General features: G+C 35.2%; 5 protein-coding genes across 10 annotated transcripts in view; 3 read left to right on the forward strand and 2 right to left on the reverse strand.

Moving 5' to 3' along the window:
• The first annotated feature begins 347 nt into the window (after nucleotides 1-347).
• On the forward strand, nucleotides 348-5,699 carry LOC114875901 (arrestin domain-containing protein 17-like). Of its 2 annotated transcripts, XM_029186734.2 has the most exons (8): nucleotides 348-758; nucleotides 818-933; nucleotides 2,133-2,252; nucleotides 2,331-2,545; nucleotides 2,654-2,827; nucleotides 3,072-3,245; nucleotides 3,504-3,750; nucleotides 4,655-5,699. In XM_029186734.2, exons 1-8 carry the CDS (start codon nucleotides 700-702, stop codon nucleotides 4,807-4,809), a joined length of 1,260 nt encoding a protein of 419 aa, XP_029042567.1. In that variant the 5' UTR covers nucleotides 348-699; the 3' UTR covers nucleotides 4,810-5,699. The 2 variants fall into 2 exon arrangements, with proteins under 2 accessions (XP_029042567.1, XP_029042568.1); XM_029186735.2 differs by lacking the exon at nucleotides 3,072-3,245.
• A 9,167-nt stretch (nucleotides 5,700-14,866) lies between these two features.
• Nucleotides 14,867-16,102, forward strand: LOC114875918 (translational activator of cytochrome c oxidase 1). The gene is given in 5 exon segments (XM_029186768.2): nucleotides 14,867-15,209; nucleotides 15,327-15,385; nucleotides 15,387-15,574; nucleotides 15,657-15,813; nucleotides 15,886-16,102. Coding segments are annotated over 5 exon segments (786 nt in total). The 5' UTR covers nucleotides 14,867-15,028; the 3' UTR covers nucleotides 16,087-16,102.
• Nucleotides 16,103-16,160: 58 nt separating this feature from the next.
• Nucleotides 16,161-18,937, reverse strand: LOC114875916 (TNF receptor-associated factor family protein DDB_G0272098-like). The gene is made up of 4 exons (XM_029186764.2): nucleotides 18,685-18,937; nucleotides 18,484-18,606; nucleotides 18,210-18,393; nucleotides 16,161-18,151 (listed from the first exon to the last, which is right to left on the reverse strand). The coding sequence occupies exons 1-4, from the start codon at nucleotides 18,755-18,757 to the stop codon at nucleotides 16,375-16,377; spliced, it is 2,157 nt and encodes a 718-aa protein (XP_029042597.2). The 5' UTR covers nucleotides 18,758-18,937; the 3' UTR covers nucleotides 16,161-16,374.
• Nucleotides 18,938-20,619: 1,682 nt separating this feature from the next.
• LOC114875917 (spermidine synthase) lies at nucleotides 20,620-23,944 on the forward strand. Of its 3 annotated transcripts, none has more exons than XM_029186765.2 (6): nucleotides 20,620-20,738; nucleotides 21,829-22,001; nucleotides 22,418-22,538; nucleotides 22,645-22,891; nucleotides 22,984-23,213; nucleotides 23,327-23,944. In XM_029186765.2, the coding sequence occupies exons 2-6, from the start codon at nucleotides 21,871-21,873 to the stop codon at nucleotides 23,477-23,479; spliced, it is 882 nt and encodes a 293-aa protein (XP_029042598.1). In that variant the 5' UTR covers nucleotides 20,620-20,738; nucleotides 21,829-21,870; the 3' UTR covers nucleotides 23,480-23,944. The 3 variants fall into 3 exon arrangements, with proteins under 3 accessions (XP_029042598.1, XP_029042600.1, XP_029042599.1); XM_029186767.2 differs by lacking the exon at nucleotides 20,620-20,738 and adding an exon at nucleotides 20,745-20,973; XM_029186766.2 differs by lacking the exon at nucleotides 20,620-20,738 and adding an exon at nucleotides 21,196-21,732.
• LOC114875915 (talin-1) overlaps nucleotides 23,737-27,283 on the reverse strand; it is a 37,606-nt gene continuing 34,059 nt past the window's right edge. For 2 of the 3 annotated variants that reach the window (XM_029186760.2, XM_029186759.2), the window contains exon 15: nucleotides 23,737-27,233. In XM_029186760.2, the coding sequence (XP_029042593.2) occupies nucleotides 26,603-27,233 (631 nt within the window). In that variant the 3' untranslated portion in view covers nucleotides 23,737-26,602. The remainder of the gene's footprint in view (nucleotides 27,234-27,283) is intronic. The other variant, XM_029186762.2, reaches the window with a different exon arrangement.

Below are 27,283 nucleotides of genomic sequence, written 5' to 3' on the forward strand. Positions count from 1 at the left end.
TTGGCAGTTTTTCGCGCGATATCTCCGCGGGGGAGATAGGAGCGCATCACTGACAGCAGAAAAGTGTCAGCGATGCGGCAAAATTTAAACGGTGCGAGTTACCCCTGGTGATTCTCAATTGGTCGATACGGGCGCCCTTATTACGCGCTGCCCGTCCTTAATTCCGAGTTACGCCACTGCGGCATGCATCCACCTGTGAGGAAGGGTTCCCAGCCTGAACGAGAGTCCTTCGATTATCCGGGCCAGAGGAGGTGAAAGAGCAAAGGTTGTTCTCCACTAACACGACAGAATGTCGCCACCGATATTGGCGAACCGACTGACGCATGCGTCGACCACGCTTCCAGGAGTCCGCTGCAATTTTGGTATCTTGTCAACAAACATCTCACTTCGTCCTAGACAAGATAACTGGGCATGTACGCTCCACTTCTTCCTCGATCGCATCTTCGCGTGCAATTCCGAATTCCCTTCAGACAATTCGGAACCATTCGTCGGGGATGAAGGTTGCCCTGGATGTGACGTGTGACACGCTCGTGAACGGAAAGTGTAATCGTATCGAAGGTGTGTCCTTTATATTTCTGTGATTTGTATCTACGATAAACGCGATGATAACGGTGTCTATAAAAGTGTCTTCGTAAATTTCACCGGACATTTGGATGCGTTCGAAGTTGCTTCAGAGGATCCCTGTACACGTGTCACAGGATGGAGGAGGCGAAGGATACTGAAGCCGATCAATCGATCGTTGCAACCTTATCGAAAAGGTATAAGATCAAGTTGTCAACGATAGAATCGTTTTATCGAGACTCTTTCTTGCGATTAGCATGGGATTTCAACGCATCGACATCGTGTTCGATCATCCTCAGCAGGTTTATTACAGTGGACAGCACATTTCGGGAAATGTTCATCTAGATTTGGACGAACCTATGAACGCTTTGGGTAAGCTTCTCGTTAATGAGAATCTTTATACTTTAATGATAGCGCAGAAAATAATTGCGCAAATGAAATTGCTCAATTACTCGCGAAACACGAATTATACTACCGGATAAATTTTCCGCGACAGGACGATTGGTTTTAAGTTTCACTCGGTCACAATCAGAGTATTGTACCGTGCTATCTCTTGGCTGTTCGGAAACAACAGCGACACGGAAAATCGAGGAGATATTAGATTGGCTTGTTGTAACGAGGCACGAGCAACTTTATATTTATTCTCGCGATGTTTACTCCTGCTGTCGCATCGCAATCACAAAAATCCCTCTTCTGTTCGAGTCGAACGCCTGCGAAACGTACCATCGATCGTGTTGCATAACGGGTGACCTAAAAAGTTTATTATCGCCATGCACACGCAACCGGGCCATATACCGCGTGATTTTGGTATTGCGATAAACATTGTAGAGAAAATAAAAATAAAAGAAATGCGTCTAGAAATATATTTAAACGGCTCGAAAGCTATTAAGGAGGGACCTGGTTTAGAGGGTGAAAAAAATCGATTTTTTGGAAGTCGTATTAATCGATAGTAGGCACATTTGAAAATATTTTGCCAAAGTTTCAGGTCGAAATTCGAAGACACGAGGCAGGTGTGTTTTAAGAAAAATTTAAACGTGATTAAACAAATTCTAATCAACGGATTTTAATGAACCGGGGCTTATTTTAAAGCTTATTAGTATAGCTTCTATTTAAACTAAAAACACTGTATAAAAAGTTATGTTAAACAACTATTTTTTTGCAAATCATCGTTCAATTTTGTGAGTAAAAAATGGAATTTTTCTTCAATATTGAATAAATTTGTCAATTTTCGACTTTTTAATATTTTTTTTAGTTCAAATAGAAGGTAAGTTAGTAAAATTTAAAAATTTCTTTGGTTTATATGTTTCAAATAAAAAGAATGGCCGCCATCGTGTACGCAGTGAACGATATTTCTATTATATAACATGATTATATTCTAATAAAAAAAATTTGTTTTATAAGTTTTTATCCCGAATAAAACAGCTAAAAAGTTCTTAAATTAATTACTATGATTTAAAATTAAAAAAAAAAATTGCCCAATATCGGCGTCCTAAACCAGGTTCCCTCCTTAAATCGAGTGTGATTTAAAATCAATCGATTTTCCGTAAGCTTACACCTTTTTCACACCTTAGGAATTAGGCTTAAATGCAAAGGTGAGGCTCAGGTGTATTTCACGGATCGATCAGCCGGCATACGACGTAAGTTTTCGGCGTTCGAGAATTACCTTCACGTGGAAACTTATCTCGTCGGTGGTAAGTACATACGAGTTAACCGGCGATTACTACACGAAAGCCGAATGTCGGATTAACAGATATTCTCGTCACGGTTAGATGGCAAAGAAAAGTCTATGATAACTGGCGGCGTCTATCCGTTCAGCCTGACGCTTCCGGAGAATCTGCCGTGCAGTTTCGAGGGCCGATACGGACGTGTACGGTACTCGATTAGGGCATTGTTGGACGTAACGACCATTTATCGGTTTTCCACCAATATTATTCCATTCACGGTGGCGCCCATTCTTGACCTTAATCGAGATCGCCTCGCTCCTGTGAGTAGAAATCTAACGACGATATTGCTTTCATAGCGTGATTCCTTTTTTTGCCATTTTAATCTTCCTGCCTTCGATAAATTCATACGAAATTAACGATCCTTTCAGTTGCCTATAAGCGTTCAACAATCTAAGGTATACATGGGTCAGACGGAAGCTCTCAGTATGTCCATGATACTTCCGGTACACGGTTACGTTCCTGGTCAAACTATACCCATAAGGATAAACATGGACAACCAATCCACAGTCGTACTTAAGAAAATCAGAATCGTTTTGAAAAAAGTAACTCCATTTTTATGAGGATTTAAAAGATAGAAAGTTTGCATGATTCTCTTTATCGTTAGGTATCCTGGCATGTCCCAAAATGTTTTCGTAGTTTGTTAGATCTTACGAAGATTAAAATTTCGAGATCTTCGCGGAGAAGACGCAGCATGATGCGGTAAAACTTTCTGGGTCATGCTCCGAATAGGTTTCTTTTTAACGAATCCCTGTTGTCGGTATTTCTAAATGGTCCGTATTTTCTTAGGTGGTGACTTATCATTCCTCGGAAAAGTCTCGTAAGCACAAAGAGATCGTAGTTGAAGTAGAACAGCCTGTTAGTAGAAATTCTGACACGTACGACGTCACTTTTGACGTTCCTGCAGTACCACCCACAGGGATGATCCACTGCAACATCATCGACGTTCTGTATACGCTTAAAGTGAGACTGTTTTAAATTTAGCTGCACCCAAGGACCCGAATTAATTACAATTATAATTGCTTGATTACTTGAGTTCAGAAAAATTCACACTGATTTGTCTTGCACACGTTTTACACCCTTTTTCTAATAATTGCAAAAGTCTTATTTATAAAAATATTAGAATTAGAATAGAATTGCACAGCTCACCGTTGTTAATTAATTAAATTACCAGATCATTAATTTCCTATCGTTACGTGTAATATTTATTTTAATCAAAAGGTCGAAGCCTGCGTAGACGTGAGCGAGTGGTACTACAGAATGTTTCAGAAGAATTTGAAGCTACGCACGACTATAGTAATCGGCACTATACCGATTCAAACTTACGAGACACCGCAAAAAACGGGCAACGTGACGGAGGATTCGCAGTTTCAACCATTGCGTACAATGGCTACGGATGAATACGGCAACGACACGTCTTCGCTGAAAAACGCGGACAGAGAGAGAACTGCAAAACCGAGTTTGTCTCGTACGTATAGAATGGCGTTACTGTTGGTACATGTTAATTACGAGTATTTGCGAAAAGTACTAGTCGACGATTTACATTATTCTCCCGAGAATGTAAATATTCCTGGACAGTTGGAAAGCTCTGTCAGGATATTCCACCTGTCCTTCTGTAATCAACAGTTTCAACCGAAACTGGAATACACGAACACGTTTTGTTTTTTATATAATTGGTCAGGAAAGTGTTCGAATATTTATGTTTCAATTGGAACAAATAAAAGTTGTGTTTCTAAAATAATACTGCAATTAAAGTACCTAAAAATAAAAATGATTCATTTAGAAAATGGTACCTCAAAAATTCTACATATTCAGATACTGTAGTGATATGAAACATGATAGAATTCTGTATTCGAAGAAGATTAATTTCACGATTTTGTGCAAACATTCGATAGAAATATCAAGATTATCATCGATACAAAATAAAAATGATTCCTTTAGAACATGGTACCTCAAAAATTCTACATATTCAGATACTGTAGTGATATGAAACATGATAGAATTCTGTATTCGAAGAAGATTAATTTCACGATTTTGTGCAAACATTCGATAGAAATATCAAGATTATCATCGATACAAAATAAAAATGATTCCTTTAGAACATGGTACCTCAAAAATTCTACATATTCAGATACTGTAGTGATATGAAACATGATAGAATTCTGTATTCGAAGAAGATTAATTTCACGATTTTGTGCACACATTCGATAGAAATATCAAGATTGTCATCGATACAAAATAAAAAGATACGGATAGTATCTTTTACCTTCGATATACGTTTCACGATACTGCAACCCAACAATGTTGTTTCACGTTTATTTACCAGGAAATTTCAATCGAATCGATGAAAATAAACTTCACGTTTCTTTCAGTGCCATTGTACGAGAAAAGTCAAATATATCGATCCTCGAAACCGGACAGAGATGATCCCACGGGAGACGAAGGTGACAGCGACGGAGAAGTTACACCGTATTCGCCTATGTATCGTGTGTACAAATTTAATTCATCCCAAAGGAGGAATAATTAGATTGTTGACTGTACACATATAATTAGAAAGGGCCTTGCTTAATTGTACGCTGAACGTTGATGTTCCTTAACGGTGTCTATAACGAATCAAAAGATACGTCGAAGACGAATTATTGAAAGTAAATTGTTACCAGGGCCGGCCCTCAGATTTCGGAGACCGAGGGTTCATATATATGACATAAAAAATATACCTCAAATAAAATTTATAAAATTAACATTAAAGCTTGTATAGCTAATTTAGATTCGCATTTACATCGATTAATATTCAAGTAAACGAAAAATCGTCTTATGGGATCCCTGGACCTTGGGGGCCATAGGTGGCCACCTAGTCTGCCTAAGCCCAGGGCCGGCCCTGATTGTTGCTTCCAAATATAGGATAAGCTATACTAATTTTGGCATTTTTAATTAAGTTCTATTATTGATACTTCCGTCACCCTGCCCAGTGTGCCAATTATTAATCCCTGCAACCATTTTACTTCTTTTTGCAATATATTTTTCTATTTTTTTTTTTCCTTTGACCTTTCTAATCAATTTTCACATTTATCTGATTATATAAGATCTATCTTTAGTTTAAAGTGCCAATTATTATATAGCTTATCCTATTATAAATGTTACTCAAGTGTATACACGAATATTACGTCCAATTTGCGCTCTACGATCGACCGGTTGCCTTCAATTCTGCCTTTAGTTTCTTATTTCCTTATACAAACGAAAAAAAGGGATTACTAAAATGAAAGGAAGACCGAGTGAGATATTGAAATCCGTTGGGACCAACCCGTGCAAGCTAAGTAAATTCTGTAATTACACGAGCCAATTCGTGACGAAAGTTATTCTAATAGTAATTGTTCCCTCCGATACAACTGAAAGTTTTATGAAAAATGTATTGCGATATGTAGCGCTTTCAATGATTAATAAAAGTGTTATCAATCACTCTCATTTAACAATTATTTTCCTATAAAACAATTTTCTAGTTTCTCATTTTTTTCCATTCCTAATTATTACTTCAATACGTTGAATGCCGCGAGGTTCGAATAATTAAAAGAAAACAGTAGAAAAATATTATTTTAAACAGTATTGCTATTATATTAATAATGCAGAGCAGCAAATTAAAAGCTTGACATTTGAAATTTAAAAAATGAGCCATTCCTATTTTTAATAATTATAAGAAATATTCATTTTCACTATAGCGATCAACGTGTTAATGTCAGTTTTTTTTACAAGAACCTTTCCAACCATAGAAACTTTCCACGGTAAAAAAATAAGGTCAGAAATGATTTACCATTATAATTCGTGCCTTTAAACGTTGCACGCGTTTTAATCACACGGCTGAGCTGCGCAGCTCTTTTCAACGGATCAGGCATCGTTTTCATGCGTATTCAAAGGATTACGCGCGTATAAAGGAGGAGGATTTAAGTTCAACGATGAACAGATGTCCCTCGGGAAAATGAAACGTCGGTCAAAGTGGTTAGTCTTCGCGGAAACGTTTGTGATTCCCAAAGGATCGGGCATTGAAATTCAAAGTAAAGCCCCGTGGCCAAGGATGTACAAGTTTTCGCATCGTTCGCAGCTAACATTACGCGGCAAAGCTACACCGTACTTCCCAGGTTATTTCTTTCGGTCTTCGAACTTTCTGTTCCAACTGCAGTCCAGAGCGATTCGTGATTTAATTCCGTGGCCGGAAGAAGTTTGCCGATTGCGAACGAAATCGACGAGCAGAAGGGCACGGCCCTTTGAGTTCCATGGGAAATTTGTTGGGAAATGTTGTAATAGCTTTGAGAAACAGTTTTACGAACTTGTCACGACGAGAATGAAGTTCTTTTTTCAAGAACTTTCTTGAAATTGCTACTGGAACAACTTGTTACCGAATAAAAAATTTTTATATTCAATTAAATCACATTATATTCACGGAAATTAATTATCGACGAAAATCCTGGAATTTGCAATCTATTGGTCACGTTAGAATTGTAAACTTCATTATATTCAAAGCAGTTGTGTATCGTTTACAAATGTTATTCATATGCAAATGAACGAGTACGTGTTCTATGCATAATCCTCGCTCTCGGTATTTAATCGGATTTGTTGTTTAAACAACTGAACTGGAGATATCGTACAGCTGTGAAATCCGTTTATTGTTCTTTGTGAAACTAATACAGATTATTCAAACAATATACACTGTTTTGCAAAATGTTCCTTCTGAATGAAATTTTTCCCCTTATTAAATATACTTTATAATTACGTAATGAATCAGTATTATCACAAATAATTTTAAAGGGCCAAAATGTAACATGTAGATGATAATAGCTGACTGAGTAGGGGTTTAGGGTAAGAATTTGGTACTCATTGTCAGTTAACAAGGAGAGGGTGCTAACACCAGGTGTGACGTTGACTTTTTGATGAGCTTTTGCACAATGATAGAGCTTGCAAAACTGAAGCTAATGATACCCGGTTTTGAACGTAGACGGTTATTAGTTTACGAGATATTTAATGTTAAATTTATTACCCTGCTTATAGTCTGAGGTATAGTAATAAATAACCGAGTACGATGACGATTTTTGTAACACCAAAACCTTACAAGGAGAGGGCTCCAAGTGTGACGCTGACTTTTTGATGAACTTTTGCACAATGATAGAGCTTGCAAAACTGAAGCTAATGATACCCGGTTTTGGACGTAGACGGTTATTAGTTTACGAGATATTTAATGTTAAATTTATTACCCTGCTTATAGTCTGAGGCATAGTAATAACTTTAACATTAAATATCTCGTAAACTAATAACCGTCTACGCCCAAAACCGGGTATCATTAGCTTCAGTTTTTCAAGCTCTATCATTGTGCAGAAACTCATCAAAAAGTCAGCGTCACACTTAGGGCCCTCTCCTTGTAAGGTTTCGGTGCTACAGAAATCGTCATCGTATTCGGTTATTTTCATTGGTAACTACGCGCCGTGTGTGTACGTAACAAACTCTGATTGGAGCAAATCCACGTAAACTCGTCTCCTGCCAGGGGCGTTGCGGGAAATTCAGAGGAAACTTTATCGTTCGGTTGGCAAGTGCCAACATTGCACGCTACCCCTGAAAGCCCTCATTGTATTGCAAACCCGATTTTCAGAGTCTACAGGGATGAAGAAAGGAGTAAGCAAAGGGGTGGGATAAGAGGAGAAGGGGAATGCATTGGCTGTTACCTTATAAAGCATTACCCTTCAATTTTTCAAAAGAGCACGACTCTCGCATTTCGTGGCCAACTGGTTCGTTACGTTCTTCGTATTATTCTCAACTGAAATAAGCTCCTACGTGAAATCGAAAGAAGAAAGGTTCCGAATGGCCTCGACACGACACTGAATACGTGACCCGTATATTTCTACCTCTGTCATTTTTATAATTCAAAAGCCCCGGTCAAACATCACGGATCCCTTGTGACATGTACAATTTACAAATTGAAATTGCCCTGAAACGAAATTGCCCTTTTCGATTCAATACCAAAAATTGGTAAATTCGTCAAGACTATTCGTTGCTGAGAAATATTTGAAACTACCAGGGGAACAAGCTAAAGTGAACTAGAGCGAGATTCGCTTTAGAGCCAATCCTTTTTCGGCCATTTCCGGTCGGACCGGAAATGGCAAAAAAAATGATCTTCGATCATTCGTTCAGATTTTAACCCACTAAAGACAATGGCGCAAGAATTTTCTCGATAACTCTTACCGTTTGGCCTGTACGAAAGTGACAGAAAGTCAGAAATACTGTAGCCAATACTGTTATCAAGATTTTCAATCTTAAATACGGGTTGGGGGATAAAATCTAGATGCAAAATGAATGACAATTCTTCGTGGAAACTAGCTTGAACACGACAGCCGATAGGTGTAACACCGTGCCACCAGGTTCTAGGGAAGTGGTACGAACTTTTAATTAGGTACACGTTCTGACGGCGTGACTTTCGACGTAAGGGTATATCGAGGCGAGCTCTGACCTCGCTGGAAGATCGATTCGCTCGTTCTACGACGAGCTTTCGTTTCTTCGTTCACCCGAAGAGAACTAGAATTGCAATAACCAGCTTGAATAATATAGGATCTCGCCGAGTACTCTAGTTGGTAGCTCGGTATTAAGTAGATGTCTGAGTCTATATATAGAGGATACTGACGACAAATTAATTGCGGTCAGACAAGATATAACGAGTTTTTAATGAGATACTGAGTTTTTATATCTTTAACCTGGAGCGAATTTTAATGCATTCGAATAAATTTGAAATTGTAAATTCGTATCAGGAATTATTCCCTAGGCTATCGCTGGCAAGATCGTGTTCTAATTTCGGAAAATTTCAAGTTAGAACAGTCGATTTTGCAAGAAGCTTCAATTTTAGAGGGTATCGCGTCTCCTGGTGCCGGTACAAGCCAGCAACGTTTAATCACTACGAAATTAGGATAACCTCGTGCTGCAGGGTCGTGATTAAGCCGAACCCCGAGACCTGGCCACCTATGATGTGGTCTTTCAAAGTAGATATACAGGCTGCGGCGAAGGAAGACGCAACGTTACCGAAGCAGAACAGAGAAAGACAGATGTATTTGCTAGACTGCTTCCGTAATCAAAGACCCACCATTGCGATATCGAAGGCCCTCAAAGTTAAAGCTACTCTAGTTGCTACGTCAGCGTTTGCTGAAAACCTCAAAATCAAGAAACTGACGGGGTTGTGTACCTTGATAAAACTCGAAGGCGTGAAACAATTGAAATTTTGTGCAAATAATTCTCAGGGCATGAAATAAAGAAAATTTGTTATCATATCCTTGGTTGTATTTTCTATAAAATTAATTTTGCAAAATCAACTGAACGTTATCTTGTGATTAGAAATTCTAGAAATTTGTAACTACCGTCTGTAACTCGGGCTTTTCATTAATGACCGACTGCAAACTATTTGCAATTTTAACGAACCCAGTTGATTAAAGCCACGAAACCTGGTCTATTTATAAAAGAAGATCAATTTATCATTCGTCTGACCAGTTAATATTTCAGAAGAACTTGGATCAATAATTAGAAATATTTTACACTCTCACTGGAAAGTTCAGAAGTAAATAAAGATTCTAGGGAATCCAGCAAGAAATAGTCGTAACATTCACTATTTAATACCTGAATGTTGCGATTTACGGTCGATGCTATCGATTGTACAATTTTTATTCGTCTCGTTGAATACGAGTTACGAGCGTCCAACTCGCAACTCGAGGCGCAACGTCCAGATCCAATCTTACCTTTGCGTTTTTCAACTCATCGGTAGTTGCACACCGATTACTTGCCACCTGCCTACCTACCACTCTCTATAATTGCATTTCCACGACGATCGATGCGCGTTATTGTTGAATTGCGCATTAACGACGTCATTAATTCAATCGTGCGACGTGGACGAGATTGTTCGGTCGTATGCACAGAAGATTACGAGTTTTAATGATCAGTGTGAATTGAGCCATACTTCAGATGTACTTCTCATTTCATTATATTTTTACCCTTTTTACTTATCACCTGGGTCAAAGATTGCAAAAGACAGAGTGGTAATCTGTCCTCCTACTCCAAGCTCCAATTTTATATTCTCTCAAAGAATCTTATTCATAATTTGTTTAAAATGGAAGTAAATTGATAAAGTTATCTATAATAAAAGGATATAAAAATTATTCAAGGGGCCAAAATTGAGAACTTAGGTTCGGTATATAACCTAAATTGACTACCAGAAACTGATTAAAATTGGTTTCAGAGCTCAATGTCTGACCGTTTTTGAGATATCGGTGTAAGAAATTTTTGTACAATTTTGAGACTACGCATGCGCTATTCGATACTGCGCATACACGGAACCTAATCTAACCTAGCCTAACCTTACCATGATATCTCGAAAACGGTAAGACATCTAGCTCTGAAACTAACTTTAATCGGTTTCTTGTATTCAATTTAAGTTATACACCAAACCTGAGTTTTCAATTTTGGGGGGGCCATTCGGAAACACAGCCCCAAATAGCACCCTTTCCTCTAAAGTTTGCACAGAACGTGTCTTTGATTTTTATTTGCAACACCGTCCAACGTTATCGTGACACGTTCGTTAAAACCGTGATTGCACCATGACCCCCATAGGTGAGTCCATAAATCCGGGTCTTATTGAGCCACGTTAGTTAAGTACGGCCGGTTAAAACAATTAGCCGTGCCTGACGCGGTTGCAGTAGCCCTGGTGTAAACAGCCCTTAGCAGTAATTCTGTTATCGGCGTTCGGCGAGCATTCATAGGCTTAACGGGGTTTATTTCCCTCTCTCCCTCGCAACCCTTGTCTGTCTCTATCACGCAAAGGGTAAATTAACAGCGCGATGTATCATAGCCGAGCTGCATCAATTTGAATGCCGCCGTTGACGAAGTTAGCTTTTGTACTTACAAAAGAGTACAAATAAATCGCGCAAAGGAGCGGCTTAAAATCACCACGTCGAAAATGAAAAGTCCACGATAAAAAGTCGGTTGGTATTCGAATGCGGTGCGGTAAAACGAAACGCGGTATCATAAAATATTTTTATCGCTGTCTACCTCCATTTTCATCAGTCGGATATTTTCAACCGGATACGCGGGAGATTAGAGAGATTCGAATGTTTTATCATGGAATCTACTGTTAACGGAAAATACACAACGATTTTGTGTAACATACCGAATTGGTTTTACGACGTGCCCTGAACTACACCGATGGCTTTTTTTCTTTTCTCTTTTTTTAAACGTTTGTCGTTTTTGCTTTCAATAACAGCGAATAGAACAGACATTGGAGCGGATATAAAGTTTCTTAGTTAAGATAACACGGGACACCAGGAAAAGAGAATAGCGATAACAATAGATGAAGAGTCATTTCCGTGCTGTTTTAACGAGATTATTTGATGTTCTATTTCGAATTGTCATCACTCATAACGCTCCATTTGTAGATATTTTAATAATTCTTTCGCGAAATCACGTCCTACATTTATTCGATGCTATAATTCTTTAGATAACTTTATCGCGAGCTACAAATTTGAAGGCGAATCGCGCGGAAGTTAAGCCATGATTATCCTTTTATTTCGAATGATAAAGTTCGCAGGATTCACTGAGGAGGATAACTGCGAGTTTTTGAAAACTCGACGAACCGTGCCATTCAATATTTATGCATCGGTATGGAAACCCCTGACTACGCGATTCCTACGGGCTTTTCCGATCCCTTGGGTGTCCCTCTCTCTATCTTTTTCCACCCGTATCCCGTTTCACAAGGAACGAAATACGTTCACGGATCATCGATTCGATTTTTCACGGAAATATTACCCCGTGACCCTGCTTCGTTCGTGTTCCGAAACTTTTCCCTCCCTATTTTTCGAACATCCCGTTCCTGTATAACCCAGTAGTTTTACAGATCGTTCTAAGACAAAGATGACAAAAACGGAGAAAAATATTTTGTACAAACTTAAATGTGTGTGTCCTCGAGACAAAATCTTACGTGTATCTCCGTGTACACTGTACGCAATCATCATAAGCGGATGAACGTCAAAGATAAGCAAAAATATTCAACTTCCAAGAATTTCGAAACGAAACATTTTCTTCTCCAAGTTACAACTTGTTTTTGCTACGAAGGATAATCCAGACTTTACCGATTTGTCAAACGGAAATTGCTATTGTATTGTACGAAATGACTGTCTGAAAAAAAGGACGGCGCAGACGATGGTTTAAGATTGAATGGTTCACGATGTTGCTCGAGTGCTCGAGAAGGTAGAAGCGGAAGGACGCAAGAGGTGAGCGCAATTTTAGAGTCGTTCGTGCGTTACAGGATATAGCTACGTAACCGACGATAATGCTTAGCCACTCACCCTCTGACTCCTTGTTCTCTCGCTACTTCCGCCTTGATTCCTCTGGGTCTCGATATCCGTTGGAATCGGGATTCGTCCTGGGAATAACCGAGAAATTCCAGACTGAAACTTCTGCTGCTACTTCGACGATACTTGGACGTTATTTTGGTTGACTTAAAGGAAGGGCACGATCGGCGTGGTTAACAGGTTGAACGTGACCCTGAAACAATCGAACAAATATATCAATAATTTATATAAAGGTGTAGAATATAATTTTATCATTTTAACAAGAATATTGAATGTTATTTCCTAGAAATATTTATAAATCATATTATTTTATTAAAATGCTATGAACTGTTCGAAAAGGCACCTTGAAAATTGTCTCCGAATAGAAATGTCAAGAAAGAAATTCAGAAATGGCTTTCCATGCAATCGACGAGACAGGAAGAATTGACACATACAAAATAGTAGTTCCGGAAGTTGCTGCTTCCTTATCAACGAAATAAATCGTTCATGTGGGAGTGAGATTTCTCCTCCCGCGCTATTATCTGTTTTCTTCCTCTCTGACCGTGCATGTCGATATTTCTAAAGCGTTCATGATTATTGGACTTGTACGAAACGACCCTCGATTTTAACTCTTTTATTTAAATTCGATCAAAGGACGTTTAATTAAATCCGCGAAACAAAATCAATGCGACGTATTTAGTTCCTTCAGAACAATTCATAACTTTGTTATTTATATTATTTCTATCATTTATCTTTCTAATGTAATTTGAAATAATTTGTAAGATCTTGGGATATTTTATGATGACTTGAATATTTAAAAGCATATCTTAAATAAAAGTTATAAACAAATATCTAGTGTAATAAATTTAAGAAGATGTAGGTAATGTGTTGTGATTAATTAATAAATGAATTCCCGGTCTTTCGCGGAGGCTTTCGCTTTCACTGTAACGCCATCTTTTAGCTATGATCGAAACTGTAATAAGTGAAAACACCTAGCGGTCAAAAAGCGAACTTTTAATTTAAGCGACACCGGCGAGATACTACTAGTAGTCTCATAATAAAACTTACGTTTATTTTATGGAAGATTCATTTAATAGTCCTCTTATGATATTTTATTCTTCATTCGAATGTAATTCTGTAATAAAATAGAAAACAGTTTTTCACATATACATATACTTCAGAATACTTGAATCATGGCTAGAAGAAGTAAGACATTTGAATTTCCCGCTAGAAGGTATTAAAGATTATCGACGCCATATTGAAATAAAGTTAAGATTACTTTTCTCAACTTAAAACACCAAAATAGAGAAAATAAAGTAGAAAATAACATAAGATATCAATGGTATTTAAGAAATTATCGATATAAAAACAGAATAAATGAGGAAAATAATATTTTAATTCACATCTATGTCGGCAGAATAGTCAACAACGGGGAGATTAATTATAACAATTTATAACAATAAATTACGGAAGAAATGTAATAAAAACATGAAGAAATGCAATAATGTTGAAGAAATTATTGATATAAAGGGCAAATAATTCAGATTCTGCTGTTCCAATCTCATTGTGAATTCGCGGCAAGAGCAAAAATTTTGAGCTCACGTATTTTTGAGGGAAACGCCGGACTAATGTCAAAAATCAGGAATCTAGGTTTCTCTTCGACTATTCTTTCTGTTTTTGGTAGTTTCAACACTCGAAAGACAATTTAATTTAGTATTTGAAGATAATTTAATCTTACCTGTTGCAGACACGTGCCAAACGGACGAAGCTTCGAAAAGGACTGATGCACTGCACCACACTCCGCGTACCTCGCCCTTTAACAACGAACCTGATTGGTCGAAATGGGAGAACGCCATGATGGACGACCAATCACAGCCGTTGGTAGAAGTTTTGAATTGCTTCGAAACTTTAATCCTAATCGTAATGGAAACGTTGATATGATAAATACCAAAGAAAAATTCGAATAATGTATTTTTTTAGTAACACCCATCTCGTATTATCTTTTATATTATTGTAATTATGTAATAAATAAAGGAAAATATTACTTTAATAACACTTTACACTGCACTGATTCTGCTAAAAAATATTTGACAAAGTATTGTTTCAAATATGTAGAGACATTTACCTGTAATGTATTAACAAATATAATAAGAATAGCCGAAGCACGGGAATTGAAGAGTGGATGGAAATTTTAACTCGCAAATAAATAATCTTAATTAAGTTGAAAAAACAATCACTTTATAGGATGGCAGCTTCTTGTCAGTGCATTGACCAATTTTAGAGTTAGCACCGTACACGTATCGTTAGATGGCATCACCGTCTCAAAAAAGACAAAACTCGTTCCATTATATATAAACTTATAGATTATAACCTATTGAACCTATCTAATAGTTGATAGCTTTTATAATGAGACATCGAATAAACACTTTATTTTACTGTATACATAAGAATTTTGTTATTAATGAAACGAGAAAATATGCAGGGCATAGCAAATGGCAAAATATTAAACATACTAAACAAGAACAAGATGCTGCAAGATCAAAAGTGTTCAAATCTATAATTTCTAAGATGATGATTGCAGTAAAAGGTAATAGATATCAAACACAACAAAAAAAGTATAATAAGTTAAACTGTCTACGTGTATATGACATTTTAAATAAATTGTATTTACTTTGTATCTAACAATAAAATTTAAAATTTACAGAAGTTGGTGAAGTAGATCCAATAAAGAACTCTAGATTAGCAAATTTAATTGATGAAGCAAAAAAAAGCTAACATGCCAACTAGCACTTTAAATTCATTTCTAGAAAAAATAAGGAATCCTGAGCAAGCTGCTCAAACCCATATAGTACCTGTTCGAATTCCCCCAGGATGTACATTAATCCTCCATATTGCATCTAATAATTATCCTGCTGTAAGAATAAATCTGAGAACTATATACAAAAAATTTAAGTAAGTATGCATTTGGCCTTTTAAAATTTATTACTTGATACAAATTTATTAAAATATCCTTGTATAAAATGCATATACACAGTGCTCAAAATGTAGATTCAGCATTATCAATGTTTGACTGTGCAAGTTATATCACAGCCATAAAAGATTGTAATTATGATCAAGCAATGGAAGATGCAATAGAAGCTGAAGCAGAGGATGTAGAGGAATTAAAAGATAATGATAAAACATATTATAAGGTAGTGATAATGAACTCATCATTTTTTTAGTTTCCATGAGAAAATCTTTATCATGGATTATTGCTGTTGTAGTTCAGAAGCGAGTTCCTTTTCCCTGACAAGACTAAAACTCGATTGATGAGTTTGGGTTATTCTATTATTTCAATAGAAAATACATGTATACCCAATCGTGTGGTTGAATTAAGTGATGAAGAAATAGAAAACGTGAACAAGATTAAAAATAAGTTTTCAGAAATAAAAGAAATTCAAAAAATAGAAGATAATCTTGCTTAATGTTATTATGTAATGGTGACCATTGTTCGCCATTGTTTAACTATGTAAATATACTTCGAGAAATAATTACAACATTGAAGTTGTAAACACATTTTATTACCTTCAATGTTTACAACGGATCTTTCACTCGGAAAAAAATAAATAAAAGGATTCTGTGTTCTTACAGAATATAGATTATTATTTAATAATAAATATCGTTTAAAGCATTGTATATAATTATACAAAATTATGATTCAGATTATATATACATATATAAAACGCTGGAAATATATCGAGTATTTTATAAATTTACTGTATATTTACTCCATACCCCTTTATTTCAGACATATTAGCGCCTGGGAATTGAGCTTCAGAAGTCCTATAAAAAAGAGATCTTAATATTTTCTTTGACATTGTAGTTTTCTCGCGCCAAGGACTAGATACAGTTTTAAACGTTTTATTATTTTTATTATTTCTATCTCTTGCAGATGTATTTTTTTCTGCAGGATTTTTTTGATATACATGATTCCTCTGTGTAAACCCTGTACTGTGTGTAAAATTATTATTATCTACAGCTTCATTTATAGTAGCTTCATCTATGGAATTCGTTTCTTTTTCTTTCTCTGCTTCGAACGTATTTTCATGTATATTATCCATATTTTCTTTCTCTTTTTCTACATTTTCTACTTCTATATTAGAATCCATCACACTTGCATCCTTCTTTTTCTTTTTATTCTTTTTAACTTTTACAGCTTCTTCTTCCGTTTTTTCGTTATCGTCGCCTATTTCATCACTAGCTTTTATATTAGTTTCAGAGACATCTTCATGTTGGATATCTGGGTCGACACGTTCCTTTTTCTTCTTCTTCGACTTCTTCTTTTCTTTAGAAATATTGCCCTGATCTTTTTGGAGTTCACATTCCCCTTTCTCAGGCTGTAAATTTGTTTCTATAATTTCTTCTACATTCGTTCTATCATCGGTGCTAATTTCTTTCACTTCTTCTTTTCGCTTTTTCTTCTTTGATTTCTTATGCGACACATTTTCCTGAATCTCCAATATATTTTCATCTGTATTAATATTTTTATTTTCTATCCCCTCTTCATAAATTTCTTTATCTTCTTCTGGTGCTTCTACTATTGTTTCCAAATTAGATCGACGACTTTCTTTCCTTTTTTTAGATTTCTTACTTTTACGTTCATTGATTTCATTGTCATTTATCTCCTCAGGTTTGTCTTCAGCGTCTAAAGCTTCATTAGTAAAGCCAAATGATACAGAATTTTTAACATCTTCCTGTTTCTTCTTCTTCTTCTTCTTGGCTTTCTTGTTCTCAACTTCAAATTTATCCAATTTTGTTCGGCCTTTCTTTTTCTTTATAGAATCAGTACTGTATTCCACGTGATCGTTAAATGTTACCCTTTTCTTTTCAACTTCATCGCTTAAATCTAAGGCCGAGTTTGCAAGACCGAACTGTACCCTAGATACTTCAAATTCTTGTCCATTATAAACATCCTCTGATTGAGAATCCAGATTCAAGGCAGCATTTACAATACCATTTTCGTACTGTACGCTACTTACATTATCATCTTTAAATTTTTTAATACTCTGATTTAAACTTGGTTCAGTCTCATCAATAGACTTTCTTTTTTTGAGGGATCCAACCTCGGTGGAATTTGAAATATTCTCAGGGCTATTTAGTTCCATGCAAGGATTTTCAAAAGCATAATTACTTGAATTTTTCATTTCTTTATTTTCTTCATTACGAGATTGCGCTTTGCCGAAGGGCGATGCGAAACCAAACCCTGCATACTCAGGTTCACTTTCCAAATTGGATTCTGGCTTCTTTTTTCGTTTAGACATTAAAGAAATATCTTTACCCTTTTTCATAAAATAATCGGTCATACTACCGCCGTTTATTACAATAACACCGTTGTTATTTTCCGGAGTATTAATCGCAACAGAGCTTTCTTCTTCTGTATTTGTTTCTTTACATCCCTTATTCATGTTTATTTCTTTCTGACCAAATATATTTGCTAAATCTTTCGAACTATACTTATTTACATCCTTTCCCCTCGTGAATTTTTGATAGCTAATAAGAATATTAATTAATAATAATTCTACATAAACAAATGAAATAGAATACTTACTGTACACGAGCACGGCTGTGCTTAGACTTCAACTCTAATGACTTTCCACTTAGTTCAGTATTAACTTCTTCTATTTGTACTATAGTCTCACTTTGTTCTGTCTGAAGCTTTTGTAAGAAGTCATTAAAGCTCTCTTGATGTTCTGTCCATGCTTCTTCTAAAGCATCTTGTTTGAAACCAATACCTTAAAAACAATGTATGTCAGTGGAATCTATTTGAAATATAGTTACGACTTTGAAATGATAATTTGTTAATTTTATTTAAACATTCTTACCTGATTTATCATTTTTAACAGACACGCGTACGTGCTCCGTCATACCCTGTTCATTTGCTCCGAGTCCTTTGCCACTTGTCCAACCCATTTTCTCCAGCATTTTCTGCCCAAATTTCTCTCCATCTAAAAAATGAACAATAAATTTTAATAATATGCAACGTTTCATTCAATTAACAAGAATAAATTCAAATATTAATATACCCTCGCTCCACTGCTTTCCTCGAGGGTTCAGTGTCCACTTCTGTTTTTGACGACGTTCTGCGAGCATCGACATTATATCTTGATTTTGTAATTTACCAGTTAGAAAAATTTATGAATTTAACATTAGATAATCTATTATGGATGATTTCTTTTAAATAATACTCTATAATACAACATAAGTTTGGAAAAACGTTGTCAGTTTAAGCAAGGTTAAGGAAACTCGTCGAGTAGTTTGCGCCGTTTTTGTAGAGATGGCGATGGGATCGAATTAAAAAAATTGTTAATTTAAATTGCTTCTTATAGGCGATTTAATTATGCACCTTATAATCAGCACGTGACGCCCGCAAAGGCTTTATAATGACGCCTTCGTCTGTTATTGGTAATAAATCGAAGCAATCTGCTATTACCATCAACTTGCGTTAGACTGTTGCAGTGCGAAGTGTTTCACATTTTCAAATTTGAATTTTAGGAATATCGTTCGTAGTGCATGAATCTTAATTTGCAAATAAAGTTTAGGATAATTTGATTCCTTTTCCATACCTATTCAATCATTATTTTTATTAGTAACACAGTTACATGTTTTAAAATAATTAAATTAAGATACTTTGATGGCTTGCTATGTATTTGTAATGTTAAATAGTTCATATCATATTTTTAAATACTTCTATTTAATCTAATATGAACATTATTTAATCATAAAATAATTAAATGAAAATTAAAGCGCTTCCCATGGCTCGGCGTCCGCGAATTAATTGAGAGGATAAGAATACTTTTGCAATTCACTGTACGCGATGCATTAGCTGACATTTTCTAATGGAACACCCTATACATCCTCCCATGATTGGTCATTAATTTTAAACGCTGAATCAGATACATCTACATATCTTACATTTAAATATTTTGACCCAGACCAGATACGAAGGATGTCAAGGTCAGTCTTTTATAATCTCACCAATGATTGCCTTATCAACATTTGCTCAATTCAATTCAGTTGCACTTAACAACTGCATTCTTATAATCCAATCAAAACTATTTTTGTCATTCAAGCTGATATCGCGAGACAAGTTCGAAAGGGAATGTACGATAAAATTATCGTTGAACATGTTTGCTTTGGAAGTCATTTTTACCACTTTGAGAAATCCTCTTATCATTAAGTATAAATGTCTTCGTAAGAACGTGATGGAACTATTTATGGAACACATGTGTTTCACATAATTAAATAAGAAAAGTCATTGCAACAGTTGCATCTTATGTTTAGAAAAAAAATAATTAAAAGTACTTAAAATTAATTATAATCAATAAAAATTTCTCTTCCACTGAATTATATCTGATTGTTCAAAAATAAAAAATTGCATTATTTCTGATGCTTCTAATCATTCTGTGATTAGATATATCTTAATGATCTGAAATTTTCTTTATACAAACTGAATCATGCATTGGGTTGGAAATAAAAATAAGTTGTGTACGAGAAATTTGAGTACGAAGATCTGGTTTTCTACGATATCACTTTTCTTGTAAGTGCAACGATGCACCGAAAAAATGCAGATGCACTTCGTTTCTTAATGGAACTGCAAAGTTTCTTATTATATAAATTCATTCTTTGAAATATTCTGAATAAAAAAATAGTACGATATGATATTAAAAATGTGCATTTACTTTACATAAGATAATGCAATTTTAGTGCATCTGCATTTCTTAAATGCATTTAAACTTAAATGCAATTAAAAGTGCTGCACTTATTTAAAGAAACGAAGTTATACAAAAATAAAACTAGTTCTATCAAATTAATATTTCTCAGAATATCTTAATTTTTGAAGTAAGTCGAATTTTCCTTGGGGTTTTCAAAGCCATGGTTCTTGATTTCGTTAATACTCATCCAACACATGCACGTTATCTTGGTCGTGGTTGAACTACCATTATCAGGGAGCAGAGTAACGGGGTCCGATAAGGGCCACCGTCCGTTTAGCAAGTAAACTCTCGTCAACTTTGCATTCGTCAGTGTTGTTCGTGCTTCTGTTTGGAAGGTCTGTTCGTTGGCTCGTCGCCAGTTCACGGTACGGTATACGCGTGTCTCTGACTTCTTTTTCCATCGGAAAAATTACGTTTCCCTTAAAAACATCCACCTTCTCTGCCCTACATTTCTTCCAACTACGATCTATCCCTTCTCAATGTCAACGAACGAATTACGTTTGAATTAATTCTTTAAAAATATTCATTCGTGCTGGTAACATTTTGGTTAAGCGATTATTGGATTTATTTTAAGGGGATGACGTTCCACGTGTTGTCATTGTAAGTCCTGATTATTGTAAAATTTCTAGCAATTTAGGTAATGAACATTAATGAATTAATTTTAATTAAGTTAGATGAAACTTAATTTTTTTCTGATTTAATTCAGGGAACACTTGTTTCATTTTTTCTTCTAAATTTAATAGAAAAATTAAAATAATTATTTAATATTAAATTGTAAAAATTCTGTGTAATATTAAATTTCAAAAATCTGTCCATACCGAGCTACTAATTAATTATGTCTTTTTATAAAATTTCTAGAATGGTATCTAGTTTCATTCTAAAGACCCACTGTAATTAGTACGTTCTGAGGATATAACACCGAGTAAACACGTGCTATACGTGTATTTGGTATTCAAACTCACTCAGCTGTTTACTCACTGAATTTCTATAATTAAAACTCTTCATCGCTACGCACGCGGTACATTACTATGATCGTGATAATACATAGATCGTGAAAATAAGAGTATTTTAATTAGGAAAAGAATTCTTCCTCCCTTATGGGGGGACAAAATTTCTTTTTTATTTTTATTCTTTTATTAACGTCAGTCACCCAACCCATTCAAAATTTCTATATATTTCTAATTTTGCATTTTCCCTAATTAGAATGTATGAAATGACAGTATTATTCCACATGTACTAAAATGAAAAATATGAAACATGTGTACCTAACCGGATGCTATCAGCACGAATACACAAGTGACAAACGAGTTTCGCCATGTCTTTCCCGTACGCGAACCACCGAAAGGAGTGGAACTGGAGGTCCTTGTTGCAGGGAAACATGTTTGGCCGCATAAAAAAGTTGCCACTTTTATTTTCCTCGGGCACGATTAACCGACCGGCAGTCTCTGCTTTCAGTTGAATCGCGAAACGAGGGAGAAGCTCGACTCACCAGGAAAAATGGACGCGATGAAACCTGGCTGGTTCAGTGAAATCAACGATCTATGGCCAGGTGTCTCGTTGTCCCTCCAAGTTAACAGGATACTTTATCGTGAACGGTCGCAGTACCAGGACGTGATGGTCCTCGACACGTAATTATTATCCTATCATATTTTCCTTTTCTATGTGAGACGAAGAAATTACTTCGATTTTTAATGACATTGAAAAAATAACATCATTGATTTAGATAGATTTTTTCTTCTAGGGTGGCCTAGGTTCCTTAGAAATTTGAAAATTCTGTAATTTTATTTCTGAACACAGAATGGATAAAGTTAGAGACGCGTGGTTCTTTAAAATTCTAAAATAGATCATTTGCCCTTGCAACGCACGATTATTTAAAATTTCAAAACAGATAATAATTACGACGTTTAGACAGAAATGCTTATCATTCACGAGACCATTTAGATTATATTTATAGACACGATCAATGCAGACTTAAAACAGAACTGAATACCAGCAAGTTGTCTCATCATTTTAAGTGGAACTTGTTTTGATTGTGTACGTACAGGAAATCACATGGAAGGGCGTTAATTTTAGATGGTATCATACAATCCACAGAGAGGGATGAATTTTCGTACCAGGAGATGATCGCTTTCTTACCACTGTGCAGTCATCCAGACCCAAAAACAGTAAGAATTGTGTATTAAAATGTCTAAAAATTGTTGTTATATTACCAATGTCAAGTACTTTCCACTTCAAGGTACGTGACGTTTGTTTAAATGATGTTTTTGGCAGGTTTTAATAGTTGGGGGTGGAGATGGAGGGGTTGCACGCGAAGCTGCAAAACATCCTCAAGTAGAAAGGATCGTTCAAGTAGAAATTGACGAGAAGGTACTGGAAGTTTCAAAGTCTTACTTACCGACGATGGGTGTAGGGTTGATGCACCCTAAAGTCACCCTTAACGTGGGGGATGGTTTCGAGTTTTTAAAGCAGCACAGGGGAGAGTTCGACGTTATTATCACGGACAGCAGTGATCCTGTTGGTAAGCACATTTTTGTTTTATTTATTCTTAAAATTTATATTAACAATTAATAGGTACTTCCTTTTTGCAAAATGAAATATGTTTGATCATAGGTCCAGCTGAGTGTTTATTCCAGGAATCATACTTTAGTTTAATGAAGACTGCATTGAAACCTGGTGGAATCGTTTGCAGCCAAGCAGGAACCGCATGGGCAAATTTGGACCATGTAACACAGACATTACAGCACTGTAAATCTGTGTTTCCGGTTGCATCTTATGGCATTGTTTCCGTGCCAACTTATCCAACAGGACAAATCGGTTTCGTGTTGGGTGGATTAAGCACAGTGAGTAATATTAAATTTTAATTAATATTAGCCACCCTTTCTATATTACCTCCTGTATCGTATTAATTAAATTGTATTTAATATGAACACGATTAAGCTTCAATTAATTTCAGGAAACAAATTTCAAGCAACCAAAGATCATTTTCAGTAACGAAGAATTGGATCAAATGAACATGAAATATTATGATAATGAAGTGCATAAGGCAGCCTTTGTTCTTCCAAGGTTCATCGCAAAGGCATTGAACGAAGCCGTAAATAAACAATAAAATTAAGGAGACGGAAATTTTGAGAGAAGATGAACCATAAAAATTAAAAAAGAGAGAAATAATTAAGACTTTTTAGTGTATGACAATCGCATCATTCTATTTAACTACCTCGAATCTCACGAATTGTTAAAGTACTTCATATTATTTAAAAGAATATTTGAGTAAGTGAGAAATAATTGAAGAAAAAATAGGTTTAAAGAATAACAATTCTCACGCAGAAATAGAATTACACCATGTCAAATGATGTAACAACGAAATGTTAGAAATTCTTTATTACCTGAATTGTAATTAAGGCTAATAATTGTATTCGTAAATACTCATAATAATAATAATAATAATATGATAATAATATAATATTACAACTTGTAACATTCCACAATAATAGACATGTAAGGCTTAATCAATTGTACTAAATATAACGATTAAAAACATTCTGTATATAAATCTGAATTGTCAAAAAAACAATGATACAGTGTTAAAAACTATAAAAATCCTCTCGTTGCATTTGCCACTTTATCATATTCATTTTTTTAATACGTTAACGACATATATTATATATAGTATAATCTATCATACAATTATCATGTATAATTTTTCTTTATTTATATATCATGGCACACACCTATAGATAGACGTATATAAAATAAAAACACGATTGGCGATCGTTCTCAAAATATATTACCCTAAATGCAGTTGTTTATATATTTATTGTGACCCACATATCTGTTCACTTACTTTCATTTTTATATTTTGCACTTTAATAATTCGTTTTATGTATCATTAAATCATTACTGTATATTTTAAATAAATAAATGTTACCCTTTTATATAATTACATAAACAGATGTATGGATCATTGTATGCACAGGTTGTTCCAGAATTATTGATTTGTAAAATTATAAATTAACTGTTTCCTTCTTGAAATATTAAAAACATTATTTCTATTTTTTATCAATGTTATGCTAATCTTATCCCTAATTCTGTAACACCCTGTATATCTGCATCCCCTTAGAAGAGCCTAGACAATAAAAAAATTGTGTCTCTTCGAATTTTCAAACAATTTCTCTCCCATAAAGGGAAGTACACTTTTAAAAAATTCTTTTCACTTAATTACACTATCGAACATTAGTAAAGCATTTGATTTTTGGTAATATTCAAAAATCCTACGTTTGCTACGAATACGTGAAAAAGCGGCAGCTCATCTGGCTCAGGCACTTTTCATTTAATTAATAATTTTCATTTTTCCTAAATGACCTTTTGCATTTTATACAAGAACATCGAAAATTTTATGCAAAATATCTAACACCTATTTACAATTCGTCTACCCTCGAAAGACTAATGATAATTGTACTAATTGATCACTTGGAATAATTCTGTCCAATTATTAGCCTCTTATACAGCATTTTTTAAAATGGCTCATTTAGAAGAAAAACTATTTTGAAATTATTCCAGATACATGGTTTTCTTTATTTACTGAATATTTTTATATAAAATTCGGCAATCTTGATGGAAAGAGGTTAATGACTGAACGATCAATTAAAAAGTCATCGAAAACGAGCCACCGCGAATGACGAATGGTATAAACAGCGGGTAATAAAAGAAAAAAGTATAAGCAACAGATAGAATAAAAAGATGCACTTAAAAATTAATGTTAATCCCGGGGAAATAAAGGGAAAAATGTTAAAAAGGGGGGTCGAAGACACCACCGTGGGAGCAGGCCGCACGGTGTCGGAAAGTTAATAAAATAAAATGATATGTTGCTTCTCTTGTCAATCCGTGGTCTTAAACTTAAAGTTAAGATAAATTAGAGCTAAATTAAAAATCACGTGTACCATGTATCTGCGGCGCACGATGCTTTCAGGGTGAAGACGACACATATGAACAATTTAATAGAAATTACTTGCAATTCCTTTGAAAGGTGTAACAAACAATTGAATAAAATTTTTTAAAAGAATGTTGTTGATTCTATAACTCTAAAACTTGTAGTTTCTTTAGAAAAAGTTTGTCCAAAAGACGAAAATGTAATACTTTATCAAAAATTTTTAAATAGTCAGTGGAAAAATATTAAAGAAACGCGTATAATTGCGATTATTACATTGAATTAATCAATTCGCAAAGGGGACGATTATTGTCCATCTTTAAGAGACGATAATTATTCTTAACAAGTCTAATTTTGAAAGCACACAGTTATCTCTATCTAAGGACACTTCTATCTTCTTCGCTATAATAGAATTATCGTACAAAGGCGTTAGAATATATTCTTCTATGTATTTGGGACGAATTTGTTGTGCATGGGGTGACAGTAATAACATGATTCTGAAGATTCTCCATATAAAATTGATTTGAAAATTAGATTAACACATTGAACTGATTATCTTGTTAATACTTGTACTTACGAGGAATATCATTTTAATTGACCTAATCGTACGTTTCCGTTTAGCAAGGTAATTTTGACATTGTTGGCATAGTCGTTTCCATTTTGTTTAATTTTATCCAATCAAAGTGAAAAGCATGAATAGCTTTGTTAACGGGATCCGTACAATTTTTAATAATTGTTACTATCAAATGCTAAATAGTCTGTTACATCGGTAATGTTCAGCTACCCTTTTACAATATCTTTCAATTCCGTTTTATGACCATTACTAGATCCATGATCAAGGAATGTTCAAAACTTGTCTCTTGAACCTTATTTCAGTCATTTCAAGTAGATGAATTGTCCCAATTTCCTCTTTAAAAGAATTCTTCCATTATATTTAGATGTCACAGTTTTGAAGCAAGAAGATTCATACAAATCAAATTTCATTTTAAATATACACAATTAACCTTTCGAATCAACAAATAGTAACCCTGTTAACATTATCCAATAAAATTTAATTAAAAGTCTCAAGCAAGAGCATAACCTTCAGTTCTAAACATTCCCCTGTTTACCTCTTTTAGGTTAATTAATTACACATTACCTGATTACCATAGCTTGTATGAAAATACATGTAACAACTACTTTCCATCAGTTGGGGAGCTTTCTTACATTAAAAATACCCAACCAGAAGCCCCATAGGCTATTTGTGCATCAAAGGACAACGTGTATGCGGTTCCTTCAGCAGGAACATTCTTCTTCAACATTCACTTACTTCTCCTCGAACCGGAATGTCTTGGTGTTCGACTCCTGTCTGCTAGACATTGTCATGGTTACAGTTTTCTTCTCAGTGACCTTATGCATCATCGATTGTTTCGTCAGGCGTTCTTCAAGAGATTCATTGTCAATAGCTTTGAAGGTGGACAGCTCGTTACCAGAGGTAGCAAACTCTTTGGTCTCCTCTGAGGACTCAAAGTTAGAGCTGCTGGTCTTGCCAGGAGTGGACGTGTACATCTTTGTTGTGATTGTCTCCATTCGTCCACCAGGTATCAATTTGGACTCCACGTTTCTGAAAGACTGATTTTGTGGGAGAGCACTAAAACTTTGTTTTTCGGACTTAAAAGTGCTCATGGGACTGTGTCCAGAGAACCTGTCCACCATATCATAGCTCTTTAAAGTACTGTATTGGCTGGCTGCACCATCCATGCCAATCCTTTTGTCAGATGTAATGTATGGACTCTCTGTACCATATCGTTTATCATACTGATTCTCCATACTGTATTTTCTGTCAAATGATCCATATTGGTTCTCCATGCTGGACCTGTATTGGCTGTCCTTCATCTTCCTCTCCAGGGTGCTCTGGGTGGAGTAGACTTTCTCGGGACTGACCAAGTTCTGCCTGCTATTATCAATGTGGTTAATGTTGTATGTTAGGGAAATTGGGGATTCTGG

Source organism: Osmia bicornis, chromosome 14, assembly GCF_907164935.1.
Source record: "Osmia bicornis bicornis chromosome 14, iOsmBic2.1, whole genome shotgun sequence".
Taxonomy (NCBI): Eukaryota; Metazoa; Arthropoda; class Insecta; order Hymenoptera; family Megachilidae; genus Osmia; species Osmia bicornis.